The 16,239-nt window shown below is 48.5% G+C and overlaps 1 protein-coding gene and 1 non-coding gene across 2 annotated transcripts in view; one reads left to right on the top strand and one right to left on the bottom strand.

Annotated features, from left to right (window-relative positions):
* Window positions 1-60: 60 nt before the first annotated feature.
* OPRD1 (opioid receptor delta 1) overlaps window positions 61-16,239 on the bottom strand; it is a 36,683-nt gene continuing 20,504 nt past the window's right edge. The window contains exons 2-3 of the mRNA XM_007461817.1: window positions 3,415-3,764; window positions 61-704 (exon numbers count right to left, since the gene is read on the bottom strand). Of these exons, the coding sequence (XP_007461879.1) occupies window positions 163-704; window positions 3,415-3,764 (892 nt within the window). The 3' untranslated portion in view covers window positions 61-162. The remainder of the gene's footprint in view (window positions 705-3,414; window positions 3,765-16,239) is intronic.
* Window positions 14,693-14,763, top strand: TRNAE-UUC (transfer RNA glutamic acid (anticodon UUC)). The gene has a single exon. It is a non-coding gene; the product is annotated as a tRNA-Glu (tRNA).

Genomic DNA, 16,239 nt, shown 5'->3' with positions numbered 1-16,239 from the left:
CCTTCCCCAGACCAGAGGTCCACCCCACTGCAGGGGCCCCACCTCCAGACCAGCGGCCCCCTTCCGCCCCACTCCGCGTCGTGGCCCCCGCCCCCATTAGAACTCGGCATGACCGCCGCCGGGTCACTCCGGATGGGTGCGCGGCGGGCCGGCCCGGCGGGGTCAGGCGGCGGCACCACCGCCGGGACCGTCGGGCAGGATGCAGGCGGTGACCCGATCGCGGGCCGTAGCTTCGCGGGCGCGGCCGAAGCTGCCGGGTTCCGGGCGGCCGCAAGGCGTGCGGCAGAGCTGGCGGAAGCAGCGCTTGAAGTTCTCGTCAAGGAAGGCGTAGAGCACGGGGTTGAGGCTGCTGTTGGCGTAACCGAGCGCGATGCACAGGTGCAGCGCGGCCACCACGAGCGGGTCGCGGCGGTCGATGTCCACCAGCGTCCAGACGATGACGAAGATGTGGATGGGGGCCCAGCACACCACAAAGGCGCCCACTACCACCAGCACCATGCGCGTGATGCGCCGCAGACTGCGGTCCTTCTCCTTGGAGCCAGAGAGCAGGCGCACGCTGCGCAGGCGCAGCAGCATCAGGCCGTAGCAGACGGTGATGACGAGGATGGGCACAACGAAGGCGAAGAGGAACACGCAGATCTTGGTCACCGTGTCCCAGTACCAGCTGGGGCTGGGGAACTGGAGCATGCACACCACTGCCCCGTCTGGGCCGGGGAAACAAGGAAAGACAGTGGGTGAGGGGCTCGTGGGCCTAAGGACATTGTCTCCCTGCTCACCCACCCTTCTCGGCTTAGTCAAGCCCCACTGCCTCCTCCTGGCCTTTTCTCAGGGTGATTCTTCTACCCAGAATGTCCTCCATCACTTCTGCACTTGGTGAACTCCTACTCATCCTTCAAGACCTCAGCAGGATTGGCCCTAACCTAGGAGGTCTGCTTTCTATATTCTCTCCCAGTCCCTTTATCAGCCTCTATGTACATGGGCAGCAGTGATATAATGATAATGATATAATTTAGCCCAAGCCCACTAAATGAAGGTCGTTATGATAACTGAAAATACCCCCCACATTTCCGAAGTAGCTCCAATGGGGAAAATATCGCTAGGATTGACTTAGAGAGCATGAGTTAAGAGCAGGACTCAGGGCGCCCTGGTGGCGCAGTGGGGCGCCGGGGGGGCGGGGTGGGGGGGCCCCCCCCTGCCGATGCAGGGGACACGGGTTCGTGCCCCGGCTCGGGAGGATCCCGCATGCCGCCGAGCGGCTGGGCCCGTGAGCCATGGCTGCTGGGCCTGCGCATCCGGAACCTGTGCTCCGCGACGGGAGAGGCCGCGGCAGTGAGAGGCACGTACCACAAAAAAAAAAAAAAGAGCAGGACTTAGGCCCTGCTGTGTGATGTGGCCTTGGGCAAAATATTGAACCTCTATCAGAGCTCCCATAAAGTGGGACTAACAACGGTACCTAAACTCATAGGGCTGTTGTGAGGATTAAATGGGCCATGGCATGGAAAGCATTTAGCATAGTGGGGTTCAAGCACTTGGTGCACTCACAGGGCCGAGGAGCAGAAACGTGTGGGAGTCCGGAGGTCAGAGCTAGGGCCAAGGAGGCAGATGTCAGCTTAATGTCAAGAACTTTCTGACTGCCACACTTGTCCAAAGATAAGAGGGGCACCTAGGATGGAGTGAGCTCCCTGTTCCAGGATCGTGGGCTTGGGCTGGATGAGCACCTCAGGGGATGTTATGGGATTCAGATACAGGGCTGAGGCTGGCCCAGGGGACTTCCAGGACCTCTTGGGATTCTGGAATCTGAGGACCCACCCAGTGGACTTGGAGCCTGAGAGTTGTTAAGAAAAGGGCTGGGATCCACAGACAGAGTGGGTCCACAGGACATCAGGCTGGCAGGACCCCCACCAATGACTGAACCCAAGGACTTCATTGTACAGATGGCAGAAGCAGGCCCAGAGAGGAACAGCACTTGTCCAAGGTCACACAGCAAGTGGCTTACGGAACTGAGTGCCAATGACACACACTGGGGGAGTGTATGTGTATGTGTAAGAGAGTGTGTGTGTGTGGGGGGGGTTGGGGATGAGGGGGCCCATCTGGCCTGGCCCCAGCAGGGCTGCAGTTAATGGCCTGTAAACTGAAGGCTGACAGTGAGGAATGGGGCCCAGTTGGTGACTCAAGTCTAATCACACAGAGACTATATAAGGCACCAGGAGCTCTACCCTTGTGAGAGTGGAGGGTGGCCAAGAAACCTCCCACCAAGCCTGTTCCCTCTCCTACCACAGCACAAACCTTCACCCCAGCAGCCAAAAGGAGCAACAGATATGGGGGCAGGAACCTTGGGCTCTAGGCCAGATTCTACCAAATGTCTGGCTTTGTGACCCTAAGTAAACCACCTGACCTCTCTGATTCTATTTTCTTTTGGTCCTATGGAAGTAAGAGTCCCTGCCTTGTCTATCTCACAGGCTTAATCATTCTGATAGCTGCTACTTATTGGGCCTTGGCAATCAGCCAGGCCTTGTCCTAAGTCTTTTACACATACAACCTCATTTAATCTTTTCAACACTCCATGATAGAGTGTGGCTCAGATAGGTTAGTGACCAGTGTCTTTGGCACCCTGCTAAACTACTTTTCCCACTTACATCAAGTAGGGGTCATGTGACCAGCCATCACTAGGAAGTGATGTGCCCTGACATTTAAAAGTGGTTGTGCTTTCTCACCACTCCCATGTTCATCTGCTGGCCAGATGCCAGCACACTGCTTCCAAAACCATCATTTGGAGCCTGGATCCCTGAATGACTGTGTGGAATAGGGCCCCTCCTCCGCTTACTCACATTGGATTGCGATGTGAGTGAGAAACTTCTACTGTGTTAAGCCTTGGAGCTTTGGAGATTGTTACAGCAGCCATCCTGACTGATACAGGTGGTCACTGTACTAATTACCATTTTACTCTGAGAAAATGCACCTGTTATTCTGTGCAGGCCATTCTCTAGGCCTTGCTTTGGTCATCTGGGTCAACGGGGTGGAAGGGAATTTGGGATGGGATTGCAGATCTTGTGGCCTGCACTGCTCACTGGTCAGTGACACCCTCACCCCACCGGCTATCCATCCATCTCCCTAAAGGTCAGTCATCCACACATCTAGCCATCTGTATTCCCATTTATAAACTTCCTTTGGCCAGCTACCCATATGACCACCGACCAGTCATTCATCCTCACAACAGTCCACCATTCAGATTCCCATTGGTTGACTATTCACAGTCCCACTGGCCAGCCATCCACACTTTCATTGATCAGCAACCCATACTTCCATTGGTGAGCCACTTACACCCACCCTGGTAAGTGGCCTGCAAACCCACGGAGGCCCGTGAGCCGCCTCCTGTGGTCAGTGACCTGTACCAAGTCTCCCTCCCTCACTCACCCCGGGGGCGGGTCACGGCCATGACCATGATGGGTACACCAACACCCGAGGCCAGGACCCAGATGCAGATGTTGATCAGCTTGGCCTTGGCGGGTGTGCGTAAGTCCAGGGCCTTGACAGGGTGGCAGACGGCAATATAGCGGTCGACACTCATCATGGTGAGCGTGAAGATGCTGGTAAACATGTTGTAGTAGTCGATGGAGAGCACAACCTTACAGAGCAGTTCCCCAAAGGGCCACGTCTCCATCAGGTACTTGGCACTCTGGAAGGGCAGTGTGCTGGTGGCCAGTGCGTCTGCCAAGGCCAGGTTGAAGATGTAGATGTTGGTGGCCGTCTTCAACTTAGTGTACCTTAAAAGGAAGTGCATTTGTAATTTTTCCATTTCCCAGATTTCAGTTTCACGTGAAACTCAGGGAGGGAAATGACTTGCCAAAGATCACACAAAAGGTCAGGGGCAGAAGTGGGACTAGAACCCTGAACTATCTGATTCAGCATCGCTCCTTTCCACTATAACAGATGCAAAAGGAGTTCTCTGGCAGGGGGTAACTTTGGCAGGAGGTACTGGAGGAAAAACCCTTATCTTCCCAGGGGTTCTAAGCAATATGGTTAAAGATAAAGCTGGGCTCCAGAGGAAAACAGGTCTAGGTCCTAATTCTGCCTCTACTATTTATTAGCTGAGTGACTCTAGACTAGTAACGTGAATTCCCTAAGCCTCAGTGTCCATAACTGTAACAAAAAGGGTGATACTTTTACCAACCTCACAGGGTTGTTATAAAATTTAATGAGATGATATAACATTTAGCACTGAGCTCAAAGCATGGTAAGTGCTCAGTATGTGATAGCTGTTATTATTCTTCATATATAAGAGTGAAGCTGGGGGCTAGACCAGTGTGACCTGACCCTCTGGCCTCTGCCACTGATCTGGCCTTTTGGGAATATGACTAGCCAGCTCCAAGGAAGCCGGGGCAAACTGGCTGGGGCCTTACACCGCCTGGATATTCTCCATGGTAGACCAGAGCTCCCAGTCTATGGTCCCATCCAGACCATCTTATCCCCAGGTAGCTGGACTCATCCAGCTGTGGGGAAGGGGAGCAGGTGACAGAGTCACACATCTGACCCAGGGCATGAGCCCAAGTGTCCAAGCCAGATGTCTGCAACAAGCTGGGCACCCAGAGTTCTGCAACGTCCCTCCATGCTCTACGCTGCCACCCAGCTGCCTGCACTATAGCTGACCCCTTGTCGGGCCAACATTTATAGTCACAACGCCTCCATACCAGGGCCTGGGCTGGGCACTGGATAGCCTGGAGGAGGCTAAATACACTGAAATAGACCATCCCCATGCAGTGTGATCATCGCAGAAACACATGCACACTGAGGCAGGGGTAAGGATGCCTTTCATGCCCCTGGAATGATCTGAGAAACCCAGGGAAGGGTTGCAGGAGGAACTCCTCAAATTTCAGAGCACGAAGAGCCCTGAGAGATTGACGGGAAGTGATTTTGCTACCGTGTGGTCCAAGGACTCCCAAAGGGATTACCGGAAGAGCCTGTGAGAAGTGCAAATTCTTGGACCCCCACCCCAGACCTTCTCAATATTTTTTTTTGGAGGGGGGCCATGTGCGGCATGTGGGATCTTTGCTCCCCGACCAGGGATCGAACCCATGCCCCCTGCATTGGAAGCACAGAGTATTAACCACTGGACCACCAGGGAAGTCCCCTTCTCAATCTTAATCTCTGGAATTCAGGCCTGGGAATCTTCATCTTTAACAAGACACCACACACACACACACACACACACACACACACACACACACACGCACACACACATACACACACGATTCTCACGGAGTTTAGTTTGAGAAACAATATGTAGCCTAAAGCCCACACCGGGGAGAGATGGGAAACTGACCCAAGGTCACAGGGCGACAGCGGCAGAACCAAGGTGAGAACTTGACCTCCCGGCTCCCAGACAGTGCTCTCTCCACCCTCCACCAAGGGTGGAAGCACGCTGTGTGCCTCTACTCCTCCGGGCCGGAATCCCCCTGACACCATGCCAAGCCCGGGGCACCCAGGATGAGCACACCCAGTGTGCTCTGAATGACTGAACAAACTCATATCAGCTAAGGCTGTTCCTTCATGAAGTGACTGATTTTTTTGGTTAAAAAAAAAAAATTGACTCCTTCATGGTCCTCCAGGGCCAGCATCTGTCCCACTCCCTCCCAAAATAACTATCTGCCCTGGGCTGGAGAAGCAAAAAGTTTTGCTCGCAGACAGCAGAACTGCAAGTCTCGGGAAGTCCGCCTTCAGCGGGTGCAGGAACAGCTGTGTGGGAGGCCGCCTCAATCCCGCAGCTGACTTGTCTAATTTCACTTCTTTTGCGCAGAACAATCAGAGGCTGTTCTTTGCCTGCTATTTTGATTTGGGAAGGATCCTTCAATTCCCAGAGGGGGCTGGGACGCTGGGAAGTGGGTGATGAAGCTGCTATAGCTGGTCCAGGCAGGGCTGAGGCACGGCCGACTCTGGCAGGCGGGGCCCCAGCAGAGGGAGAGGGAGACCTCTCGCCACAGGCCCCCCCACCACTCCCACGGCTCACCGGCTGTCAAGCCCCGTCCTCTTCACCTCCTCAGACAAATCCTGCCACTCTCTGGCTCTCAGCCCCATAGGGGCTCCCCAAAGTTCCTCCACATTCCACAAACTGGCCCTGACCACCTCTTGGGTCTCAGCTTCCAGAACCTTCCCCCTGATGGACGTGCCCCCCACCCCGCATCCCGGCCTCTCTGCTGTTCCTTGGACACATCAAGCCCATCCCACCTCAGGGCCTCCAGACTGCTGCTCGCTCAGCCTGGAACCCTCATCCTCCAAATTTTGCCTGGCTTGTTCCTTCACTTAATTCCGGACTCTACTCAAATATCTCCTCCTCAGAGAAGCTGCCCTGCCCTCTCTATCTTAAGTACCCTCTCTTCCCTCTCTTTATGCTGCTTCATTCTCCTTTAGAGCACGAACCACCACCCTGAAGGCAGGGCACTTTGCCCATCTCGTTCGCTGCTGTATCGCCAGGCCTACTAATGGTACCTGGCCAATAGCAGGCTCTCAGTAGACATTAGTGGTACAGATGTCTTGGTCCAAGCCTCCTCGGTTCTCACGGGAACCATCACAGCAGGCTCCCTGCCCCACACTTCATCCTCCACATGAAAAGGTAGATTTTCACAGGCAGATTCGACTCTACCGCTTACGATCCTTGCATGGCTCCCCACTGCCATCTGGATAAAAACCAAAGTCCTCACACTGGCATTCCATCTGGGTAGCCTCCTTTCCCACTGTGCCTGCCCATCACATCCAGCCACAATCTGTGGTTCCCTCAGATGCTCGTTCATTCTAGCAAGCCCTCCCTACTAAGAGACAGCCACTGTGATGGTTTGGCAGGAATCCTTCCAAACCGCATAGATGTGGTTTCTGCCAATGTAATACAATTACCTAGTGTTATAGTACTATAATGAAAACACTTGCCCCTCTGCCCTACCCCATCCTCACTTCTCTGTCCTGCTCACCAGAGGCAACCACTTTTAATGTTTTAAATTATTTTTCTAGTGATTATCTCCAGAATTCTAAATAGTATGCTTAAATGTCTATTTCTTGATGTATCTATTTTAGACAGGATCTGTTGAAGTTTGTATTCGGTTAAGCCAGGCTATGCAGCAGTAACAGGCAATCCCAAAATCTCAGTGGCTTAACACACAAAAAAGCTTTATTTCTTACCCTTGCAGAATCCATTCAGTGTCTCCAGCACAACCGTATTCCATGAGGCAATTCCAGCCTGCTTCAAGCTTGTGGCTCTGCTATCTTAACCCGAGGCCTCCTTGGTCACCACAGAGGGAGAAGCGACAGCCACAGGGTCATCTAAGCTTCATTCTAGCTGCAAGACAGTACTTTCACCTGAAGCTGACTGACCAGAACTAGTTATATGGCCCCACCCAATTGCAAGGGGCTGAGAAGTGCCCAGAAGGAGGGAGAACCAAATATTAGTGAACACTACTAAGGTCCTCCACAACTCTCTAATATGGTGGATGAGGATTAACTCTCTTACACTACACAACTTCCCCTCTCCATCCTCCCAATATAGTTCTACCATAATTTCAAAATTTTTAGCTAAATTGGTATTCAAGGTTTACTTTTTTTCAGGGTTTATATTCTTTTTTTTTCTTTTAAGCTTTTTTTTTTTAAATTTTCATTTTAGGCTGTGTTGGGTCTTCGTTGGTGTGTGCAGGCTTTCTCTAGTTGCGGCGGGGGGGTGGCTGCTCCTCATTGCGGTGCACAGGCTTCTCATTGTGGTGGCTTCTCTGGTTGCGGAGCACGGGCTCTAGGCGTGCGGGCTTCAGTAGTTGTGGCTCACGGGCTCAGTAGTTGTGGCTCGAGGGCTCTAGAGTGCAGGCTCAGTAGTTGTGGCGCACAGGCTTAGTTGTTCTGTGGCATGTGGGACCAGGGCTTGAACCCATGTCCCCTGCATTGACAGGTGGATTCTTAACCACTGAGCCACCAGGGAAGCCCCACAGGGTTTACATTCTTATGACTTTGTAGATACTGTCCACTGAGCCAAATGGTATACTATAGTTACATTTATTTTCTAGTACTGATTTTTGTTTTTCCTGGAGTTAATAATTGCCTCTTTTTTTTCATTTGCTTAGTTCTGGGTCCATATTGATAAATCTCTCCAAACACTCCAGCAGATCCATAAAATGCCTTTTCCATGCAGTCACATAATCTATCAGTTCCTTTTGTTTTTCTAGTGAATCCACTTCCTGGAGCTTCCCTCCTCCCCTTTCAATCTGGGACTGGTTGCTTTCTAGACAAGCTGCACACCTGTTTCCTGGGTTACAAGTCTTCTTATCTTGGTTTATGCCCTTATTTTAGTGGAGCATAACCTCTAGTCACTTCCTAAGAAAGGGCACATAGGAAGCAAAAATTTTACACCCTTGCATGTCTGAAAATGTCCTTCTTCTATCCTCACTTCTGATTTCATTCATTCTACATAAAAGAGTAGATTGGAAATCATTTTCCCTCAGAAAATTGAAGGCATGGCTCCCTCATCTTCTAGTTTCTAGTGTTGTCACTGAGGTATCTGAAACGATTCTGATTCCTGATGTTGTGTATGTAATCTGTCCTCCCCACCCCTGAAATTTTTAGGACCTTCTTTTTATTCCCAGTATTCTGACATTTGTGATGATGTGCCTTAGGATGGCTCTTTTTCATTTTTATTAGGTCTTCTCAGTCTCAGGTTTATGCCCTTCAGTATACAATGTCCTCTCATCATTTCTTTGATCACTTCCTCCCCTCTGCTTTCTCTGGAATCCCTGGACAATCTGGTAGTCAGATATTGGGTCCCCTGGATTGATCATCTAATTTTCTTATCTTTTTTATTTTCCATCTTTTTGGCACATCTTCTGGGAAATTTCCTTTTCATTACCTCTCAACCTTTCTACTGACTTTTTTTTTTTTTAACTTTTTATTTATTTATTTATTTATTTAATTTTTGGCTGTGTTTGGTCTTCGTTGCTGCACGCGGGCTTTCTCTAGCTGTGTCGAGCGGGGGCTGCTCTTCGTTGCGGTGCGTGGGCTTCTCAGTGTGGTGACTTCCCTTGTTGCAGAGCACGTGATCTAGGTGTGCAGGCTTCAGTAGTTGTGACACAGGGGCTTAGTTGCTCCGTGGCATGTGGGATCTTCCCGGATCAGGGCTTGAACCCGTGTCCCCTGCATTGGCAGGCGGATTCTTAACCACTGTGCCACCAGGGAAGCCCCTCTACTGACTTTTTTTAAACTTTGTTTTGTCTCTCATGTTTTATTTTCCCAGTGCACTTTCTTCTCTTATTGTTCCTTTTTATATAGCATTTATAGCATCTTATTTCATGGATATAATATCTTCTCTACTCTCTCTGAGGATGCTAATAATTTTTTGTTTTGTATTTTCTTCTGCTCTCTGCATTGTCTATCTGCTTCAAACATTTTTCTTTATTTGTCTGCTTTGGCTTCCCTCTTTTATCCTGGAGACTTCCTTCAAATATCCGGTGACATGTGACAAAAGGTTGGTCTTTGAACGAAGCACTAATTAACTAATTGATAGCTCTTGGGGTGGGGGGCTGTCAACTGGTGTGCTTCGTTCTACGGGGATTGAATGAAGATCTGGCTTTTACACTAGGAATATTTAAATATCAGTGTCTGTAGGTCTCTTCTTTGGGGTCTTCAGAAGAGAATTCTCCCATTTCCTGTCTGGGGAGCACACTTCTGGCTGTCAGGATTCTGGTAGCAGAGCTGGAGAAGGGGTCTGGGAAACCTCCATGTTTTCCTTTGCTATCTCACTCTGACCCTTTCTGTGTCTACTGGTCCCAAGTTCAGTTCGTCCAGGTTAACTTCTCCAAGGAAAAAAACCCTGACCTCCTGCAGAGTGGAGGGGTGGCCACCTGGCTGTGCAGGGTACAAGGGATGGGGGACTAAGGGTCTCACTGCTCTCTCTATAGGTAATCAATTCCCTGCCCCTGTTTTCAGCCCCACATCTCACCCCTTCTTAGCCTGTTCCTCCTCTCTGAATTGCTTTTCATCATCCAAATATGTGTTGCCATACCTTAAAGAACATAAACTGAGACACAAGAGATGAAGTGATTTTGCCCAAGGTCACATGGCCACTAAGTGGCAGAGCTGGTATTTAACTCAGGAAGTCTAGTGCCAACACCTGGTAATGACTTTGCTATTCTGCCCCTCCATGATTTTTACCTTCCTTCCTCCTCCACTTCCTTCCTCCCCCATATTTCAAAAAGTCAAGGAATGTGAGCTTATTATAAGCTGAGGTTTGTTCACTCATCCAACAGGTATTAATCGAGCAGCTGGTATGTGCCAGGCACTGAGTAACGGATATAGGAGTAAAGATGACAGTCTGACTTCTTGAAATTTATGGTCTCAGGGAGGGGGCAGACACTGAACAAATTGCTGTACTTGTTAGGCAGGGGAGTGATGTGGTTTGATTTATGTGTGTTTCTCAAAAGATCATTCTGACTACTGTGTGGAGGCTAGTTGTAGGGAAGAGCAAGAATGGGTGAGAGAATGAATTTCCTAGGAAGATAAATTATTTATTTCCCCACATCGCAAAATCCTACTGTTGGTCTCTAATTCCTTTTTTTTTTTCCTATTTCAAAAAGTTGTAGATATGACATTGGACCCTTATATTATACCATATTTAAAACTTAACTCAAAATGGATATAAGACCTAAATGTAAGAGCTAAAACAATAAAACTCTTAGAAGAAAACATAGAGGGAAAGTTTTGTGACACTGGATTTGGCAGTGACTTCTGGGATATGATACCAAAAGCATAGGCAACAAAAGAAAAAATAGATAAACTGGACTACATCAAAAGTCAAAGCTCTTGGGGCTTCCCTGGTGGTCCAGTGGTTAAGAATCCGCCTGCCAAGGCAGGGGACATGGGTTAGAGCCCTGGTCCAGGAAGATCCCACATGCCACGGAGCAACTAAGCCCGTGCGCCACAACTACTGAGCCTGCACTCTAGAGCCCACGAGCTGCAACTACTCTGCCCGCATGCCACAACTACTGAAGCCCATGCACCTAGAGCCCATGCTCCGCAACAAGAAAAGCCACCGCAATGAGAAGCCTGTGCACCTCAACGAAGAGTAGCCCCCACTCACTGCAACCTGAGAAAAGCCACGCACAGCAACAAAGATCCAACACAGCTAAAAAAATAAAATAAAATAAAAGAATAAAATAAATAAATTTATTAAAATTAAAAAGTCAAAGCTCTTACGCATCAAAGGACACTATCAACAGAGTGAAAAGGCCATCCACAGAATGGGAGAAAATATTTGCAAATCACATATCTGATAAGGAGTTAATATCCAGAATATATAAAGAACTCCTACAACTCAACAATAAAAAAGCAAACAACTAGATTTGAAATATGGGTAAAGGACTTGAACAGACATTTCTCTAAAGATATTCAAATGACCAATAAGCACATGAAAAGATACTCAACATCAGGCTTCCCTGGTGGCGCAGTGGTTAAGAATCCACCTGCCAATGCAGGGGACACGGGTTCAAGCCCTGGTCCGGGAAGTTCTCACATGCCGCAGAGCAACAAAGCCCGTGCAGCACAACTACTGAGCCTGCGCTCTAGAGCCCGCAAGCCACAACTACGGAAGCCCGCGTGCCTAGAGCCCATGCTCCGCAACAAGAGAAGCCACCACAATGAGAAGCCCACGCACTGCAACGAAGAGTAGCCCCCGCTCGCCACAACTAGAGAAAGCCTGCGAGCAGCACCGAAGACCCACCACAGCCAAAAATAAATAAATAAATAAAATTAATTAATTTTAAAAAATCATATTACAAAACTATTAAAAAAAAGATACTCAACATCATTAACCATTAGAGAAATGCAAATCAAAACCACAATGAGATACCACTTAGGATGGCTACTATTAAAAAAATAACAAAAACAGAAAATAACAATTGTTGACGAGGATGTGAAGAAATTAGAACCTGGTGCACTGTTGGGAGAATGTAAAATGGTGCAGCCACTGTGAAAAATAGCATGGCAACTCCTCAAAAAATTGAAAATAGAATTGCTATATGGTTCAGCAATTCCACTTCCAGGTATATATCCAAAAGAATTAAAAGTAGGGTCTTGAAGAGATATCTGTACACCCATGTTCAAAGTAGCATCATTCACAATAACCAAAAGGTACCCATTGACGAATGAATGGATAAACAAAATGTGGTCTATACATGCAATGGAACATTATTCAGCCTTAAAAAGGAAGGAAATTCTGACACCGTTACAACATAGATGAGCCTTAAGGACATTGGGCAAAGTGAAATAAGCCACCCACAAAAAGACAAAAACCTCTATGATTCCACTCATATGAGGTACTTAGTCAGTCATAGCAGCAGAAAGTAGAATGGTGGTTGCCAGGGGCTGGGGGAAAAGAGAAATGGTGAGTCATTATTTAATGGGTACAGAGCCTCAGTTTGAGAAGATGAAAAAAAAAGTTCTGGAGATGGATGGTGGTGATGGCTGCACAACAGTGTGAATGCACTTAACGTCAGTGAACCGTACACTTAAAAACGGTTAAAATGGTAAAGTTTATGTTATGTGTATTGTACCGCTATCAAAAAAGAAGCTGTGGCTATAATCAAGTGCTCGCACTGTGTCTGCTTTCTAAGCTAGAGAGTTTGGTGAGGGAGTCCTTTAGGGCCATTTGGATCTTAGCTCCTCAACATACTTAGCTGTGTGATCTTAAATATATTACTTCACCTCTCTGAAGCTGTTTCCCTCATTGGTAATTTCAGTGTAATCATGATTCTTAGGAGCCAACACATGTGAAAGTGTCTAGCTTACTAGCCAGCACACAAACAAGAATTAGCAGCCCTTTTGCGTTTATTTCCCCTGATAATTTTTGCTTTTTTTTCTCATAGAATTCAATCCTCTATGGATCGGACCTAACCCTGGGGGTGAACTCTACTGCCTCTGCAATGCCTTGGGAAGCTCTTTGGTTTTCTTCTAGGTCAAAATCCCCTTTAAGCTCATCTTGAATTCCATAGCTGCTGGGGAATTTGCTCCCAACCATCCTTCTCAGACCCCACGGAGGCTACCCTTATATGAAGCACCAAGTGGCCAACCATGTTGGTTTCAGAGCCCTAAATCCAGTCCGTCATCTGTCAAACAGGCCCCCCTGGCAGGAAAGAACACAACCACCTCTATCCATTTTCCTTCAATTTGATGGCGACTGGGCATGTTCTCTGACTGACGTACAACCCGGGCCACATTAAATTCACACACGCTCCTGGGTCTCTGGAGAGCTGGGCTTCTCAACCGACAAGGAAGCTCCTAGTAAGAATTTCCTCCCCCAGGCAAAGCCAGGGCAGCGTGCTGACATCTTAATGCCTGGTGCCCAGAAGAAGGCTGAAATGGCCTCTCCTTTCTAACAGTCCCTGTTAAACCAGGGACTGGTCTAACAGCTTTGGGCAGGTCGTTTGTTTTCTTTAAGCAATATTCTCTGTCTTTTCTTTCATGTACCAGGCACTATGCCAAAAGCAGGGAATGCATGATTTCATTTCATCGTCACTGCAACCCTGAGTGTTAAGACCATGCATGGAACCTCCCCATTCTACAGAGGAGCTAAGTTAGACGGCTCATACAAAGACACGCGGCTAGGAAGTGACAATGGCAGCATTCAAACTCAGACTTGGTTTCCAGAGCCCACACTTATAACCACTTGAGTCTGTACGTCACTGTTCACTGTTCCCCCGCCACCGGCCACCTGCGCTAGCTTATCACACGTTGGCCATGGGGAGGGGGCCAGTCTGGAGGCCGGGACCAAAGGGAGGGAACTGGTCCAGAGGTGGGCTGCCTCCAGAGCCTTTGCCTGTTTTCACACATTCCTCAACCCTGCGAGGGTTTGGAGAAAATCTGCTCACAGCCCAGGCAGGGTCGGGGAGAGACAGACTTATAAACAACAGAACAATGTCACAGGCACCGTGACAGGGCTCAGCGGGGCAAGGAGGAGAGGTCAGTTCAGAACAAAACGTACACCTCTGGTCACAAGGGGGTGGCGACCAGTATTGTGGTACAACAACTACGTGCCAGGTCTTTCTCAGGCATGGTTCTATGTACTTCTTACGCCTGTGTTTTGTGTTTTTAATGGATAATAAACAGTTGTTGGACATTGACTCTGCCAGGCACTGGGAAAGCATTTTACATCATTTAATCTTCCTATAGCACCCCTACAGGGTAGACAGTATTTATCATTCCCGATTTATAGAGAGCAGTAAAGGAACTTGTCCATGGCTGCAGTCAGAGGCTGAGCAGAGATTCAAACCCTGTGCTCTTCCCCGAGACCCCGGCGCCTATCCTCTGGACTTCAGTTTCAGCTTCTCCCCTGAGGACACAAATTGTGCGCCCCTCACGTATTCTTTTTTTTTTTTGCGTGGTACGCAGGCCTCTCAATGTTGTGGCCTCTCCCGTTGTGGAGCACAGGCTCCGGACGCGCAGGCTCAGCCGCTCCGCGGCATGTGGGATCCTCCCGGACCGGGGAACGAACCTGTGCCCCCTGCATCGGCAGGCGGACTCTCAACCACTGCGCCACCAGGGAAGCCCACATATTCTCTTTGACAAGGAAAACATAAGGTCCCGAAGGCGTGGCATTGTCTTGGTCACCACTATGTGCCTGGGACTTCCAGCAGCGCCCAGCTCAGAGAAGGCGCTCAAAACACATCTGTTAGGGAATTCCCTGGTGGTCCAGTGGTTAGGACTCGGCACTTTCACTGCTGGGGCCCAGGTTCAATCCTGGTTGGGGAACTAAGATCCTACAGGCGCAGCCAAAAAAACCAAAAAAAAAAGAAAACAAACAAAAAAGCATCTGTTGAATGAATGAACATAGACGTGTCTGTCCTCCACTCTAGACTGGGACATCCTGAAGGCAGGAACCGTGTCTCCATCATGCTGTGCAGAGGGGACATAGTGTTTTACTGGAGGACTCCCTGTGGGACAGAGAGTCAGGAGCCCTGATTCTTGGAATTAACCAGCCACAGACCCAAGAGCTTTGGGACAAATTAGGACAGCTCTTCCTCCCACCTCCCCCCTCTCTCCCTTCCTCCCCTCCTCCCTTCTATCCTTAACCTGGACCAACCCAGGTCCCCTGAAGGACACCTGGGCCTGACCCTGTCTGCCCTGAATCTGCAGTGACTCAGCTCTGCCACTGCAAAGGGAAATGTTGTCAGATCATTTACCCAAAGCAGCTAATTTGTTTTTAACTAAACTGAGGGGTATTTTGTTTTTCCTCTTAGGCACAAGAGCTCATGGGAGTCAAAGCCAGGGCAAGAGACCTACAAACAATAACAGCAACAGCAACAAGCTAAGAGCACCAACCCTCTGTCTGACCGACCTTATTGCACCTTAGGAACCAAATCAAGCAAAATGCTTGAGCCTAGATCAAAACTCATTTGGTCCCAAACAGCATGGACTGCTGGAGCATTTAGAGTTAATTTTATTCCCCAATGCTTTGTGAGATCTCAGAAATAACATCTGCTCACTATAAAAGGTCCAAACAATACAGAATCACTTCATAAAGAAAATTTAAAAACCAACATCAATAGTACAGACTATCATTAACAGACAACAGGCAAACACACAGGCCCTGTTTTATATAAATGGGATCTGGTTCTAACATTATTAAATAACCTGTTTCTTTCTTCTCAAAAATATGCTGTGACCATCTTTCTATATCCACAGATACAAATTAATATAATTTTTGGTGACCGATTGTTATTTTAGTCTAGAGGTCAACAGGCTTTTTCTGTAAAGAGCCAAAGAGTAAATATTTTAGGCTTGGTAGACCTAGATATCTGGTAGGCCTAGATGCATATTCTTCTGTTTTTTTGGGTTTTTTTTTAACAAGCCTTTAAAAGTGTAAAAACCGTCTTTAGCCCAAGGACCATACAAAAACAGACTACAGGCTAGAGCTAGTCTCACTTATAGACACTAAAGCTCCTGAATACAGTTACTTAATAAATCCCCCTTTAAAAGACATGTAGGTTGTCTCTGCCTTTTTGTTATTATAAATAATAGTGTGATAAACATCTTTGTGCACACGGATATCTGATGGTTTCCTTGGGGAAAATTCCTAGAATCTCAGAGATAGAAGGAAACTTCACAGTGAGGGCATTCCCTCTGTGGCACTCCAGACAAATGGCTACGCAGCTTCTCCTTGAGTATATCCAGAGACGGGGAACTCACCACCTGTAGGCACAGTCCTATTGTTGGGACCACTCACAG

This window comes from Lipotes vexillifer, unplaced genomic scaffold (assembly GCF_000442215.2).
Source record: "Lipotes vexillifer unplaced genomic scaffold, Lipotes_vexillifer_v1.1 scaffold699, whole genome shotgun sequence".
NCBI classification, from domain to species: domain Eukaryota; kingdom Metazoa; phylum Chordata; class Mammalia; order Artiodactyla; family Lipotidae; genus Lipotes; species Lipotes vexillifer.
The sequence above is the reverse complement of the archived record's forward strand: the minus strand, read 5'-3'. Positions and strand labels throughout refer to the sequence as shown.